The sequence below is a fragment of the Coccinella septempunctata genome, chromosome 6 (genome assembly GCF_907165205.1).
Source record: "Coccinella septempunctata chromosome 6, icCocSept1.1, whole genome shotgun sequence".
Classification (NCBI taxonomy): domain Eukaryota; kingdom Metazoa; phylum Arthropoda; class Insecta; order Coleoptera; family Coccinellidae; genus Coccinella; species Coccinella septempunctata.
Genome location: NC_058194.1, coordinates 13098009 through 13114358, shown reverse-complemented (window position 1 = coordinate 13114358; position 16350 = coordinate 13098009). Strand labels below are relative to the sequence as shown.

Sequence of the window (16350 nt, the reverse complement as noted above, 5' to 3'; positions counted from 1 at the left end):
CATTCGGTGGCCGATCTCCCTTATGAAGATATCAACGACAACGATGAAAATTCCGAGCATTATTAAATAATTTTTTGTATACCATAAAAAAATTTTCTGTTGTAGTATTGAGAATATTTTTCACATTATATAAAATGGCTATGAATATAAAAAAAATATTTGTCCATTGGATTTCTCACTAAAAACCATATCTACAAGTACCTCTCACAGTCAAAGCTTGAATTTCTCAAAAATTTCAACAAAACTTTAGAAATGTATGGATTAATTTTTTAGATTTTTTTATTGATTTTTAGTCATGAAAATTTTCTTAGATAATTCTTTAGTCATAAATAATTTAATGGAATTATTTTCTTAACTTTTTATTTCTATTTTTTGTAAGGAATAAAGAATACTTAGGGATTTAATACTGAGTAAGTAAAAAATAAGCAGTGAAAGATCGCAATAGAACAAACTCACCATCTCACTCAAACCCACCTGAATATAATACATTACCTCGCGCTCGTACTTATGGCGGACCCTCAAGGCCTCTGGTAAGATGTAAAAACTATGAAAACTGTCCGTCTACTGAGCTAAATTCTTTTAATAGTTTATGAGATCGTGTGCGCCTGGCTGTTGCGGGCTCTTGCTCTAAAAACGCTGTGATATGAAGAGGAACCTCGCGACAGGAAGTGATCCGTCATAGACCCAATTATTCGGAAGTCTACGACGATTATGATGTTTTTTGAAAGGTTCAGACTATCGAAAAGATGCGTTTCCAGAATTTTAAATAAAAATAAGCATTTGATCGGTCATCTAACATAAAGGTAGTCAAAACAGAAGTTCGTAGAGTAGTTCCAAACTGTTGGGAGTATTTATATTTCTAGATATATGTAAGTACTCAAACAGTTAGTGGTAGAGAAAAACTAATTGTAGAATTGAAAAGAGCAAAACGAGATCAAAACGCAGCTATCTCACAAGTTAGGGTAAGAAAAAAAAAATTTTTTTCGAAATCGTGTAAAGTATAAATGAACGGACTGGTGAGCAAAACGGAGCAAAACGAGAGCTTTCGGATGATACCAATATTGGAAAGATCCGTTGAGGTGCTCATAATATTACACCAGCAGGGCACTTTGAATTGTCTTCAGCTCATTGTATATTAGTGGGCAGTATAAACTGAGTGGTGAGCAAAATAAGCGCAAAACGAGGGCATAAAAATCGTAAAAATTCTTTGAGGTGCTCTGCTAGTGTAATGCTGCCTACACAAACAATACTCATAGATAGTTATGGAATGGCAAAATTTTAACTGATTATTAACGAAAGAATCAGATTTTTCGCTGATTCTCCATAATTTTCCGATTCAACTATATTCTGTTTATATATTATTTTACGAATTCAGAAAAATGTCACTTCTTTCACATAGAAACTAATCAAATTACCTACTACTGGGAAAAATCACTCATTTTTTCCTACCAACTTTAAAAAATATAAATCAACTCAGGCTTACGGAACCCCTTTTATAATAAAATTATTGTAAAACGGCAGGTATAAGTTAACCATCCATTGTCGGTAACCTAGCCGTAATTCTTAACCATCGATTGTAAAACAGGACGTTAGTATATGTTTTATTCAAAAAATAGGTGTGTCATATCTTTGGTTTTATTATTCCCAATGTTTTTAGGATTTTGTGCGAACGGTGGTCGAAGCGTTTGTGACCGAATACTGATGTCAATGTGTTGCTAAAGCAACTTAACCTATTCTGGCTTGTAGATCAGCTCTATTTTGAGCTAGAAGCTAGAAGTCACTTCGTATCAGAATTTTGAGGAAGCTGGAGATGTTGCCCAACTGATCGTGATAAGAAATCTCGTCAAGGTCTGTCCCCATCAGGAGTCGCAGAAGATTAAATTCGTCTTCTCTGAAGCATAGCATACAAATGGTCCATCGATACCAGATTTAAAGAGGAGGAAAAATAGTTTATGTGTCCTGAATAACTTCAATATATTTATTAATATAATCTTAGTTAACATAAAAAGTATGTTACATTAGAAATCTGTAGTAGTAAAAATTAGTTGACGATAAAACAATCTGAATATATTATTTCTTGAAAAATAAAGTTTTACGAATCCAACTGCTCGATTTCGTTATAGGCATTTGTTGACTATTTTGGGTACTGTTTGCATTGTTTGCTAAATTTTCGGCTTGAACACGTCCTCCATCATTTTCATTGATATCTACTACCAAACTTTGTCTGCAAAGTTCGGAAACAGCTACGTATTGTTCTCTATCTTTCTCTTTTCCTTTTCTCATTTTGACTTTTCTGAATTTTGACGCCAAATTAGCTAGTGTTGATTTGCTTGAACTATCTGATCTTGTATTTCTTGGTAACGAAACATATTCCCTGGGTTTGTTTTCGAAATGTTTATAGGCATCCGCTACTATGTTGATCATGCCCGCACTGATGGATTTAACGAGTACACCAGGAGAAATCGAGCTTGCGCTTGAGCTGCTATCGACGCTTATTGTGCTGAGTCTATTTGTTCTAGAAGTTTCTTGAATATCCTCTTGAATTTTTGAGTCTAGTGGAGTTGCTGAAGAAGAATTCAAAAATTCTTCTTTTGCTTTTTTCAGCTTTTGCTGCCTCAATTCCGATGAAATCCTTGAAGTTGAGGGTTCTTCGAAGTTAGTTATTTGAAGTGAATATTGTCGATCTAATGTAGACCTCACTTCTTTGTCAGGTGTTTCATTGTGTTGAGGCGAATATTCATATAATCTCCTTTGGACCAAATTGGCTGCACTGCTAGATTTCAGTATACTCTTCTGTCTACTAACTCCAATAATTGGACTCTTTATTTCCGATTTACCCATGCTTTGAACATGCCCTTGGCTTGTGGATTTATGAAGTTCCTTTTTCAATGATACTGGTGATAGCTTGATTATTTCTTCTTGATATTTTTCAGTTTGAGCTCTTACTCGTCTTTCTGCTATTGGTGATCGCCATGCAACTGGCGAGGCTGATCCACTGCTACCTCCAGATTTGCTTAAGACATCTTGTTCTGTAATTTTCTGTTGATATTTGTTGAGCATCAAACGAATACTGGGCGACATGTCCCTAACATACTTTTTTTGTGTTACAGGTGAAGAATGCAGAGGTGGTAAACCAGTGACCATTGTATTTTCAGCATTGGTCAATGCTTTATTTATTGTATCTACAGGTTGGCTTTCCTCTTCGTTAATATTTTCATCATTCGTTTCAAACTTCTGGTTATCATCATTCTGTTTTGGAGAGTCCTTCTCAGAATCTTGTAAACTCCTTTCAACAAGAGGAGTGAACAATTTTCTTGTAGTTTTAACGAAAATTGTAACTGGAGAATCGGATAAAGTAACCCTAGTTGGTGAGTCCGGATAAGTAGATTTAGTTACGGCTGGAAATATATTTATATTTTTAGACTCGCATCCTTCGTTTTGCTCTAGGGACTTCGTAGATCCGTCGGATATTGTTCTAGATCTGAGGAGTTTTGGGTATTTCTTATGCTCAGCAACAATCTCTTCCTCCTCATCTGAATCATGCAGACTTTTTTTCCTTATGGTTTCAATTCTATACCGTAATCTTTTTTTGATAGCCCCCTGGTTCTGCGGACATTTGGTTTCAGTGTTTGTGGAATCGAAAGCCTGTTTTTCACAAACACCGCTACTTTGTGTGCTTGATGTGCACTGCGAATCGTTTGAAGATTTCTCGCAAACTATCGACTTCATTCTACATAACTTTCTTTTTTGAGGTGTTGTGGAATCTGAAAATATATTTTACCAATAGGATTAAAACATATTGAGAAATTTACTGAAAAGGTTTTCTGAACAATGATCGAGTTTTTTCACTGTTTGTGTGGTTTTTTATGAAATTTTTGATGAAATTCTTGAATTTTTTTAGAAAACACAAATATTGATAGTGCGCCAAAACTGTATGACTACTATGGAAAATTTCTGCTTTTAAATTGGCAGTGGTAGATTTTACCTGGTATAATACCAGTGTTGCCAGTTCTCAATCAAATCTCATAAAAAGCAACTCAGCTGGTTGCTTTTTATGAGATTCGAAATTTATATTATCCCTTTTTTCGATTTCGATGAATAATTAAGTGCAACAAATTCCTAAAATATCATCCTGCAAAATATCCGGCAGAATTTATCATGTAATATCTCACCTGAAGCAGCACAAACATAGCTTAGATGTCTGCGAAGCTCTAACAATTTACACTTTATTTCCTCTATGATTTCTTGGGCGTGCAGTTCATCGAAAAAGTGCTTGGTTGTTTTTTCATTCATTCGACACTCAAATTTGGACTCTAGTCTTTCTGCCTGAAATCATCCATAATGAAAATCATTTGGAAGCGTCACAAATTTTCATCATCACCATTGTAATCAGTTCTGTTGATAAATCTTGAACAACATCCAGTATGTCTGTAATTTGAGGAAACTTTTCATTTTGGTTTTCTTTGGAAAGATTACATATAACTGCTGAATTTTCTTCTTGCAGATTTCGAATTTTTCCCAGAAGGCAAGTTACAAGATTTTTCTGTTCATCACATATTTCCTAAAATCGTTGAATTATGAAGAAGAAACGCTCGACATAATGTTGAATACTCACCTTGATTTTGATCAAACTATCTTTTTCACCTCTTATTTGAATTTTCCTGAAAGAATATTATACATGACATTCTGTTCCATGTATTATTACGTTTATTAACTCACCTAATTTCAACTTCATTCTCTGAAATGTATCTCAGTGATGTTAGTGCTTCTTCGATTAGACTATAGTTAGATTGTGCTCTAGCTGATTCACTTCTTCTCACTTTCGGCGTCAAACAGACACTGAAAAACTATCATTGTCGAAATATGCTTACACAGACAAAAATATCGTGAATATAAATGAAATGATCATGATCCAGATAAATCCAGGCAATTATAATAATTTCATTAATCTTTTACTGAATAATAATTATGAATGAATATTACCACAGTGCTCTCATTTCTTCACATTGGTACACCGGATTGTGCTGTTCGACGAAGTTCTTGAGAGGTGCTGCTGTTTCTTCGACAAAATCTTCAACTTCGACTATTAAGGCTTCTGGTTCATCCCCATCAGTTTCATGGTTTTGACGGGGAAGATAATCTAACGATGAGGAATTGGATCCAACTCTACACTGGTTTTCCAAATCTTCCATGTCGTTAAGAGACAGACTCGAAGGTTGACTCATCAAGGGGCATCCAATATTCATAGCTGATATAACTATGCTATCCACAGACCTCGACCTAGGCAAGGGAGGAGTATGATCTGAAAAAATCAGTGCAATATGCATGTAGTGTATATTATGTATGTATGTTATGGCTAAACATAGGTGTAACATAAACTTAAAAAATTAGCAGGTTCAATTTAATTTTATCGTAGTGGAAATGATAATGTTAGTTTTTTCTTTCTTTATCTGGCTAAACTTAATTGTGACTACAGCCCCTCAGCTTAAAAATTGAAAGCAAATAGGAAAAGTACCGAAAGCATTGGCAAGGCCTTAGAGACGGCAATTTTCGGCAATTGAAGAATGTATAAAGATAGTAGTTCCAATACAAAACTCACCTTCTCCGTTTATTTTCACCTTAGGAATTTCTGTCTTAATGTACTCAGGATTCAGATAGGCGAAAGTTGAAGACTCTGGTCCGATACCCTTCGATTTCTCCCATTCATATAGTTTTTGAGTGAATTTTCTAGAAATACCCTCGAATTTATAGAAACCAGAAGGTGTATGAACGAGAATATCTTTTTTGTGTCCTCCAATAACTGATTTTCTCAGTTTCGAAAGCCTGAAATGAAAATATCTATGTATGCTACATCTACAATAGTTAATTGTCAATACATACTTTTCTTCCTTTTCCATAAACTTCTGTCTTTCTCTTTCCAGTCTATTCTTTTCTTTCTCAATCTTATTCAATTCTTTCTCATACCATTGCAACTCCTTGTCCTGTGATGTTTTACGGACCCTAGAATCCATTTGCTGAAAAGTAGGACTAGGAGTTTTATCCTCCAATGCCTTTTTTTCAGTTTCATCACTCTTATATCCAGCTGCCTTGATCTGTTTCCACTCCTCTAGCTTTTTTCTGAATTCTTCTGATATAACTGGTATTTCAACGTGAGAAGATTCCGACGTTTTTGGACATTGCATTGATTTCCATCTCGGTACATCACCAAGTTTCTTAGTGCTTTTTCGCACAGAAGACTTCTTAATTCTCTCCCATTCCTGTAGTTTCTTCTTGAATTCAGGTGGTAGGTTCTCCTCACTTGTCATCTGAATGTTGCTTTTGGCCTTAACTGGTGGAGATTTAATCTTTTCCCACTCTTCCATTTTTTTCATAAACGATGGGCTTGACTGTGTAGGTTCGTCCGATACATTCCCAGATTGCGCAGGAATAGGTGCGGAAGTTGCGTTGTGTTTGATTCTTTTCCATTCGATCAGTTTCTCTTGAAATTCTATGCTCAACTTCTTCTGAAGATTTCTGTAATTTCTGTTTATTTCTGTTTGGATGGGATCTCTGTTGAATCTTTCGAAATCATCTGAAATAAATGGGAAAAGATTAATCGAATTCAATTTTAAATTTAATCTATCGAATGCGAATTTACCATTATCGTTATTGACCTTGCATCCCAAATCTGAGTGTCCATCTACACTTGGCAAGAAAGCTCTTTTAACTTTGGCCCATTTTGAAACTTTTCTACAGTCAGCTTCATCCATTTCCTGTGTGAATTAATCAATACATCGATACAGTATTCTTACAAAAAAATCCCCGGCATACTCAGCACTGCATTCAATTATATTTGAACTTATTGCGTAGATTTATATCACCAACGAATCAGATGACGATTCAGAAACATACTACGACTTTTGTTCGGCGAAGTGAAAAAAAAAGGTTGAATACGAAAGGGAGGGATACCTTGATCGAATATTCAAAAAAATATCTGTTTTCACTATTCCTTGGCCAGGATGAAGCAATTAGGGCACATACTTCCACAATTTTGAATATATTAATTATCTATAGGTCAAATTTATGCGAATTATTTCTACTTCGCAACTGTGTGCATTTCCAGAAGGACCGGAAGCCATTGAAAAAATCGAAATTACTGAAATATATCATCGATAATCGACAATTTTCAGCTCAAATATCTGTTCCACGATAATTGATAATGATCAGGACTGTTATTGAAAAAAGGGGCGCCATCACACCTCTAGAAAGTTTTGTTTTTACATATTTATTCATGACATCAACCTGAGAGTAATTATGTTCCAGGAAATAATTTTAATTTTTAGACAAAAATTACTGACTGCATTGTGAAACTAAAATGACTAGCAAAAGGGAGATTACAGACATTATTATATCCTGTCAAAGCCACCATCGATTTAGATTGAGCTACAGGATGTAATAACTGGATTATTGAAGTTTTTTCCCTATCTAATGAACCATTCAGATATAGGGTTTGTGTGTTCTGTGTTTAGTATTATGAAATGTGCATTCCTCTACATGCTTACTATATAATTTTAAGAGTAGGTGCAATATTTAACACAGAAGCAAATAAGAAAAAAATATGTCAGTATCCTATTTGCTCCTATGAATGAGTAGGGTAGAGAACAAAAGTTCTACATGGTCGCAGTTCCCGAAAGGCTAACCGAGTCTCAACGACTCCGTTTCAAATAATTATGATAGGGGCTATGTGCATGGAGTCAGTAGTGACATCTTCGAAAATACACCATTTTGAGTTGAAATAATTTTTATTGCATAAAAAGAAGACAAATAATCATTTCAATTAGTTGAAAAAGTCAACAAAGAATGAGAATGAAGAGCATTATTCTAAAAAACAGTTAAAAAAGATATCTTCTATGAATAATATATCGAAAGAAAATAACAAAAAATACATAAAAACACAATAACAAAGCATGAATCATATTGTTGATATCTAATAGAGTCATCACATTTATGGCAAGTGCACCGTTTCAGGTTTCCAGCGATGTACTCTAAGTGCGACCAAAGCATTTTCACGATCTTCCCTGACATTTAACCTCTCTCTTTCTCCAGCTCTGCTCTCAAAATATGGGATCATACATATATGAGAAAAATATTATTTTTCTTCTGAACATGGTGCATGCTGATATTTTCCTTTTTTGCCTGTCTTCCTTTCACAACTATTCTTCATTTCAGCAAGATTTGTTTTCAACTGCTTATCTTAAGATCGGTAGTTTCTTCGCATTCTCTTCCTACTACTACTTCTATACTACTTCTTCCTGTAGTATATGGAAAGGATAAGGAATGTATAAGTAGAAAAACTACCTTATTATTGGTGAATCAATTTATTAGAGACTTCAAACTCCTGTCTGCTCGACTAGTTTCGATGACTTTTCATCAACATTTTCAAGAGCTGAGAACTAGACAGCTGCAACGATAGTAGGCAAAATTAGACGAATAAGTATCAACAAAGAATCGACAACTCACGGTGCAGCAGTCTAGAACAATTCTCCAACTGGGCCAAATTGACCAAGGCACATCCTTCAAAACAATTTCTCGAAGTCAAAATGTAAATGAAATAAAACAAACAAAACAAAACCCGAAACGTCAAATTGCATCGTACGGATCAACACGCATGCGAAACACATTCTGTAACAAAACTTCATAAAATAAAACGGTCAAGGTCAAGCTCATTAATCCGCCCAGTGGCAGTGAACGGTAAACGAAACAAAAGAGGTGAACGAACGATACAAGTATGTCAAAAATAAATAAAATAAATATAAATAAACCAAAACAAAAAACAATAAAATTAAAATTTAAAAAATATTATAAAAATATCACAAAAGGATCACAGAAAAAGATCACAAATAGGGGGGAGGGGAACAAGGCAGAAGATGAAAGTCACTCTGCAAGCTCAGTGGATGCTTTGTCCTCCATTGCAGGCGTCTTCGATAATATATCGAACAAACGTGGGAAAATGTTTGTTGACAAAGCGTTGAGTGTATTCAATGAATTATCATTGATGTGGCAATATATTTCAATCTCTTCCAGCACAGATTGTCTTAAGCCGAATTAAGAGAGATGTAAGATCCTGACATCAGAATTTAGGTCAAAATTATGCTTGGAGAATCTCAAGTGTCTACCAAACACAGTTTTATCACACCTCTCATTTTTCTGACTACGAAGGTGTTCAGAGATGCGCTATTGTAGATTGCGTCCTGTTCTGCCGATGTACACTACATTACACTCTGGATCCCTGCAACTCAATTTGTATACACTACTCTGTTGTAATGTAGGTATCTTATCTTTGATAAGGTGTGATAAATCTGTGTTTGGTAGACAAGTATAATTTTGACCTAAATTCTGATGTCAGGATCTTACATCCCTCTAAATTCGGCTTAAGACAATCTGTGCTGGAAGAGATTGAAATATATTGCCACATCAATGATAATTCATTGAATACACTCAACGCTTTGTCAACAAACATTTTCCCACGTTTGTTCGATATTTTATCGATATTCGATATATTATCGCCAATGCAGGCGTCTTCGATAAGACGCCTGCATTGGAGGACAAAGCATCCACTGAGCTCGCAGAGTGACTTTCATCTTCTGCATTGTTCCCCTCCCCCCTATTTGTGATCTTTTTCTATGATCCTTTTGTGATATTTTTATAATATTTTTTAAATTTTAATTTTTTTTTATAGAATCTCATATTGTTTTGGTTTATTTATATTTATTTTATTTATTTTTGACATACTTGTATTGTTCGTTCACCTCTTTTGTTTCGGTTACCGTTCACTGCCACTGGGCGGATTAATGAGCTTGACCTTGACCGTTTTATTTTATGAAGTTTTGTTACAGAATGTGTTTCGCATGCGTGTTGATCCGTACGATGCTATTTGACGTTTCCGGTTTTGTTTTGTTTGTTTTATTTCATTTGCATTTTGACTTCGAGAAATTGTTTTTAAGGATGTGCCTTGGTAAATTTGGCCCAATTGGAGAATTGTTTTAGACTGCTGCACCATGAGTTGTTGATTCTTTGTTGATACTTATTCGTTTAATTTTGCCTTCTCTCGTTGCAGCTGTCTAGTTCTCAGCTCTTGAAAATGATGATGTAGAGTCATCGAAACTAGTCGAGCAGACAGGAGTTTGTAGTCTCTTATAAATAGATTCACCAATAATAAGGATTTTTTTCTACTTATACATAGTAATGGTAGACGCCAGAGGGTTCAGAGAGACAAAGGATGAGGCAGATATAGCGGAAATCAACCTTTGTTTTCCACATTAGTAATATTGTTTTGAAGCTTTAAATAGAATTAACAGATTCGTTCGCTTGATATAAAACAAAATTCTTCCAAACAGTATGGCTCAGTATAGTATGGCAGTATACTCACCAATAATTGCTCATCGTTACTTTTATATCTTTCTCTGACCACAAGGGGTATATCGTTCTCACTCGATCCGTCCAGCTTTGCCGACGATGTTGCATTGGAATTCGGATACGTACGTGGTTTATTATTATCCTCGAACACATCTTCGTTATCACTGCAGAAATCTATGTCTATTTGGATATCATCACTATGAGTACTCATCCTACTTTTCTTCCTTACAGGATTTCTTGTGTTTATCATATCTTTCATCCGAGCCCATGGTGTTCTATGCGATCTTTGACTTGACCGTGGAGATATATTGGAATCGTCCTAAAACAGAGATATGTTCAATAGAGTGAAGAATGGGTGAATACAACAGAAATCAAAAACCACTAAATGAAGAGATAATAAAAGCGATGTGGAAACAGAAATCAGTTTTTCTTTATAGCTTATGTGGTCATTCAGGTTTGTTACGAAATATTTCTTCATACAATTGAACATTTCTCATCTATCGTATCTTTTGTTTTCATCTCTAATATAAAGAAAAGGGGTATAACTGCTGGCGAACCGAAGGTATGTTCGAAGTTGAATTAATTGGGGAGCCCAAGAAGGAAATTTGGGATTCACTTGAGCGTCTCAGATAAATAAAAGGGGAGATAACTTGAACCCTGTAGAGTATCTCTACCAAAAATCAAACCAGTATATAGGAGGAGAAAGTCTCTAGGGCCGCCTGTCAAAATAGTAACAAAAAATGATCATTGTACATACTTGAGCGTGTCAGATTAGGATATATGTGGTGAAAAGTATACATTCTCTTGATCTGATAATTTGAGTGTGACGAAAATCTATGGTAGGGCGCCAAACTTGCAAGAAAAAATGTGACATGTACATGCGGTGTCTTTTCTTTTATTTTGAAGGTAATGGTTCGAGAAAAACGTAAAAAATATAATCTTGCAGTTCCAGCAAGCCGAAACAATAAAAATTTGCCATAAAGGTCATAAAAATAAGTTTTTTTTGATTTATCCCCTCCAATGGGTTTCAAATCGTTTTCGCATTCATTATAAAAGTTGTAGAGCTTATATTTTTTGCAATTTTCGTCCAAAGCAATTTTTTCTACGTCGATTTCGATTTTCGAGATTGTATATGGGATGAATGTACATTAGCCTGGGATTCTACATTGACCTTGCCCTTTCGCATGTATGGCTAAGCTCCTCGCGCTCATCACCCTCTAGCTCAGAAACGGTTGAGAGTATATAAAATTGCTTCAGACAAAAGTTGTAGATATAGAATTTTATTATCTACAACTTATGAATACAAAAACGATTCAGTACAGGAATTGAGATATTTCGTAAAAATGCATTGAAATCATCTTCAAACTGTGAGATTAAGATTATTCTCTGATTGATGGGTCAACAAGTCTGCAGCTCGAGTATGTACAAGTAAAGATTTTTTTGCATTTTCAAAGGACCGCTGTGACCTTGCGTCACGTCCCAATTGTAAGTCTCTTGAAAAGTAGATTCCTTTGGGTCCAATTAACATATCCTCAAAAAATTTGAAACGCTGGAAATTTTTTTTACCATTTTCAACTCTTCCGTATGGCCAGCCCCACTACGCAAATTGTCAGATTAACATGAATTTATTATCAGAGGCACGTAGAGCATATACAGTATCTGACACGCTCGAGTATGTACACTTGATGATTTTTTCTACATCTTCGAAAACCTGCAGACCGTTTCCCCACCGCTGAAAATGCATACATCATAGAACCTTTCTTTCTCCCTACCATAAAATCTTCAAAATAAACTAGGTCTCTACGACACTCGAGTAAATGCCGATTTAGCATCTTGGGCTCCCTAACTACAGTGAATGCGTCCACCGTTCCTTGTTGTAACACGTTCGGTCTACATCTACGTTATTATAGACAATATAAGTGTGGTTAGGAACATTTTCCTGGCGGGAGATGATACAATTGCTTGAGGATGTTTATTGGCAGCTACATTCAGAAATAAAGGTAATTGATCGAGACCTCCCAATAACATTTTCATTATTACAACATATTCAGTTAATCCTTTGAATATGAAGGAGTTACTGTTGGAGCTGATATGTACAACAGAAGCTACCCAAATCCTTGATATCGATCATATAAACAAAGTCGAAGTTGCTGACCTGATATTGAATGTCTTGTTGTTGACAATAAGATGTATTTTTTTGTTTGAATTCAGTTCTACAAACTTATTTCACTACAAATCTCTAAGCTCTGATGATTTTATTGATGAATAACAATGACTGGTAATTAACAAAGAGATGAACTTAAAATTAAAAAAATATATTAATGGGTTATTAACCGTCTAGAACTAGAGCCACACTGACGACACTAGTGCATTTTTATAAATGACATCAGTTTAAACCGATTCTGCACATAAAATCACATGACCTCACGTGACAAGAAAGCGGTGTCTTTCCACTTCTTGTGAGAAACAAAAAATCACCTGACATTTACATTTAAATAACGGGTGTTTTTCTGAGCCTTAAGGATTCTAAATTGAAAACACAGGAAAATTTTCTGATATCTACAAAACTGATTTTACTTCTTGTATTTGTTTGATGAATCTTGAATCTTATTTCGGGTATTTGCCCATCAATATACACACACCCTTTTTCTCTTTTACCTATCTGTGTATATTTCGCCAATAATACGATTTCTATTTTCCAAAAATTCATGAGTTTCACAAGGCATTTTTATATGGAATACAATGTTATACAGTACAATTCATAAAATAGGTACTGTGAAATATAAAATGAGGAATTAATTACCTTGGAATGTGAAGAGTATACATGCGAATGTTCATCATCTGAACTTCTGAGGTCTTCGTAAGGACTTCTTCGACCTGCAACAACATTTGTTTGGAATATTTTCTGCCCTTTTTATAAAATATTTTTGTTACACATAGAATATGTACTGTGGTTCATAGTGGATAAAAGGCGTTAATATAATACCTTGAATGTATATGCAAGGTGTTATCAGGGACATATCGAGAAAAGAAATCATCAATGGAATAAAAAATAACATAACTTATGTAATGTATTTTTTCAATTTCCATTGAGGACAGCTTTTTTCGATATTTCCTGATACTGTTACCGTTTTCGAAAGAAAAATTTACTACCCCTGCAGCAGCAGACAGATATCAATTTTATTAATGATATCGAAAATAATGGAAAGGTTAATGAAAATAGATTTATTCAATTTCTCACAAACCAACAACATGTATACAGAAATAAGATTATCACAATACTAATCTACTTGAAGTTCTTGAGAAAATTTCAGAAGGTCTTGACGGGGCTGACGAAGTCGAGCTTAATTAGTGCGATCTATCGAAAGCTTGAAAATGTTTCTCATGGGGTTTTTTCGAATAATTCGCAACATTATGGGCACCTCCCATATATAACTTCCAACAGGTGCCGATGAAGGAAAAGAGTACATCCTTGAAGAATATACATAAGAGAGTACCTCAGTGGTATCAGACTGGTATCAAATGTGAAAAAAAATATCATGAGCAATGCGTTGGCTTGTCAGCGAATGATGCACTTGATTTTTATTGTCGTGAAGGATGTTAAAGGAAGAAATTTGATATTATTTTCGAAAATTAAACCTAATTTATGCAAAATAGTTGAATATTGATCTCAGTTGCCAAATATGATCAGCCTCTTTTCATTATTTATGTATGTATAAGTCTTATAAGCCTTATTATCTTACAGTGGTATAATAAGGCCTACTGAAACGGTTTTCGAAAACTTTGTTTTACTGTACAGCTGAAGTTGCCATTTTTTGTTTTCATTTGAGAGTAATGGATATTAAATTTTAATTGACACTAAAGTTTGGTGATTGGGGTTCAAAGTATTCGATTCATTTAAAATCATCCCTAGCAAGGTATAAAAGAAAATGGACAGTACTCTGAAAAAAGCTGAATTTAATTTTGAAAAAAATTAAAATTTCGAGGATAGGATCGAGAACACGATCGAATGCCAAGTTTATTGGTAAACATAATCAAGGGAATTCGAAATTTAATATTTTTATAGGGAATCTTACTAAGAAGTTATTATGAATAATCTCGACTTATTACGGTAACGTGGAAAAATGATTTATCAAACATGGATGTAAGAAACCAATATATTATGAATAATATTTCTCTGGAACAGATTGGGAGGATTAACCACTGGATACCTAACTCGCTATTTTTCATAACGCCATGTGCATGCTCATTTGGGGTGATGCACCCAAATCGAAAAGTGTTTTCTTGATACAGAGCAATAATAACCATTATATCGCAAGAATTCGCAACACTATCTTCTGCAGGGACGAATGTAGAAAATTTAACATTCCTACTTTTTTCAGCATTGAAACAATTTCAATTCATTTTCAGCGACCCCTCAACATCCCAACGAAAATTAGTTATTTATTCTGCAAAATCTGTAATTTACAAACTATTGGTTAATGTATTTGAAGGAACTATAATAATAATGTGTGGTCCTTAGAGGCAACAGTTGTTTCATGTTAACCAATATCGAACAATTTTAAGCTTTCCATCATAACTTCTTCCTCCAATTTTGCGATCTTATCACATCGTTTGGCACATGTTCAACATCAATAATAATTCCCGCGCATTAGTTTGATAGATTCCAAGAATTCCATCAGTTTTATGAAACGTTATCTTCAAAGTGAAATGCTATGTAAAAACAATGGGAAATCCATCAAATGTAAAACAACGATTGAATTCATTATTCTGGGAATTTATAATGATTACATTATCTTCGCATTCTTCCCAACGAATGGCACTATAATAATATTATAAATAGATACACTTCATTCTCTATTTATATCCATCCAATCCATCCTGGCAATGCGGAGAAAACTTAGGTTTCAATTTTTTTGAACCTGTATGTCACTGAAGTATGTTGGTTCAGAAATAGCAATCTTTTTCTTTCTACACCTGATTTGTTGTTGTTTGAATTGAGATAACAATGCGTCAAACTGATGAACATGTTTTTGTTTTTCGTTCTCTTAGCAATATAACCAACTCGCTGAGTAAAAACATGAATGAATTATGTTTATGGATTATTTTGGTACTTCGAGATACTTAGTCTCTAGAGGTTTGTGCTGAGATTGAAAGATCTATTTATTGAAAAAATCTCTAAGTATATTTTCCAGGAGTTATCAGAGAGGTAGATGGAAAATTATAATTGATAATTAGTTGATAATCTGCAACATTTCATTTTCGCACCTATAGATATTCATTACATGAAAGCTGCCTTAGGTTGAATGGCCACCGAATGCGAAGTTGAGCGAAGCTGAGCGTGCTAAATGACAAGCTACGTCACTCGATTCGTAGCTTATCTCTTATATTAGTATTGAAAAGCTCAGCTTTGCTCAACTTCGCATTCCCAAATACAAACAAGAACTTCCACTGGCACTAAAAAAATCCTGCTCAGTTTTTTTCCGAAGTTGTGACAAAAGCCCTTGGAGATGTAGAACTGTTTCCGGCTGAGGTCTTTGGACATCCAGGACTCTTTGTGAAGGGGTTTTAATTGTGCTCGATTGGATTCAGGACATGATTTATTTTGAGTAATGCTTGATGGAATACCCTGGTTTTTTACCAGCAATCATCACCAGTTCTTCCAGATCTTCATCGTCGTCTTCAATTCTATAATTAAATCACTTTTAGGTAACTCTCCACTGTATGTGCCAATGCCTTTGCTTGGTACATATTTTTTTCATAAGCTTGTAGTATTTTCCGCTCCTATATTTCAAAGGCACATTCAAGATCTTCTTATATGTTGATCGTTGGTATGTGTGTTCTCTCTGTTCGTATCAAATGAATATATTCAGCCCAATCGGTGTACCTATTCTTTTGTTTGTGTGAATTCTCTGCTCGGCACTTATCCTAACGTGCGTTCAAAAAAATTCGTCG

At 34.7% G+C, this 16350-nt stretch overlaps 1 protein-coding gene across 4 annotated transcripts in view; it reads right to left on the bottom strand.

Annotated features, from left to right (window-relative positions):
- Nucleotides 1-1964: 1964 nt before the first annotated feature.
- The window catches only part of LOC123315031, a 37585-nt gene continuing 23199 nt past the window's right edge, over nt 1965-16350 (bottom strand). For 3 of the 4 annotated variants that reach the window (XM_044900567.1, XM_044900565.1, XM_044900566.1), the window contains exons 3-13: nt 13199-13272; nt 10409-10714; nt 6638-6752; nt 5881-6571; nt 5600-5823; nt 4984-5302; nt 4720-4839; nt 4616-4661; nt 4382-4561; nt 4173-4326; nt 1965-3764 (exon numbers count right to left, since the gene is read on the bottom strand). In XM_044900567.1, coding sequence (XP_044756502.1) covers nt 2071-3764; nt 4173-4326; nt 4382-4561; nt 4616-4661; nt 4720-4839; nt 4984-5302; nt 5600-5823; nt 5881-6571; nt 6638-6752; nt 10409-10714; nt 13199-13272 — 3923 coding nt within the window. In that variant the 3' untranslated portion in view covers nt 1965-2070. The remainder of the gene's footprint in view (nt 3765-4172; nt 4327-4381; nt 4562-4615; nt 4662-4719; nt 4840-4983; nt 5303-5599; nt 5824-5880; nt 6572-6637; nt 6753-10408; nt 10715-13198; nt 13273-16350) is intronic. The other variant, XM_044900568.1, reaches the window with a different exon arrangement.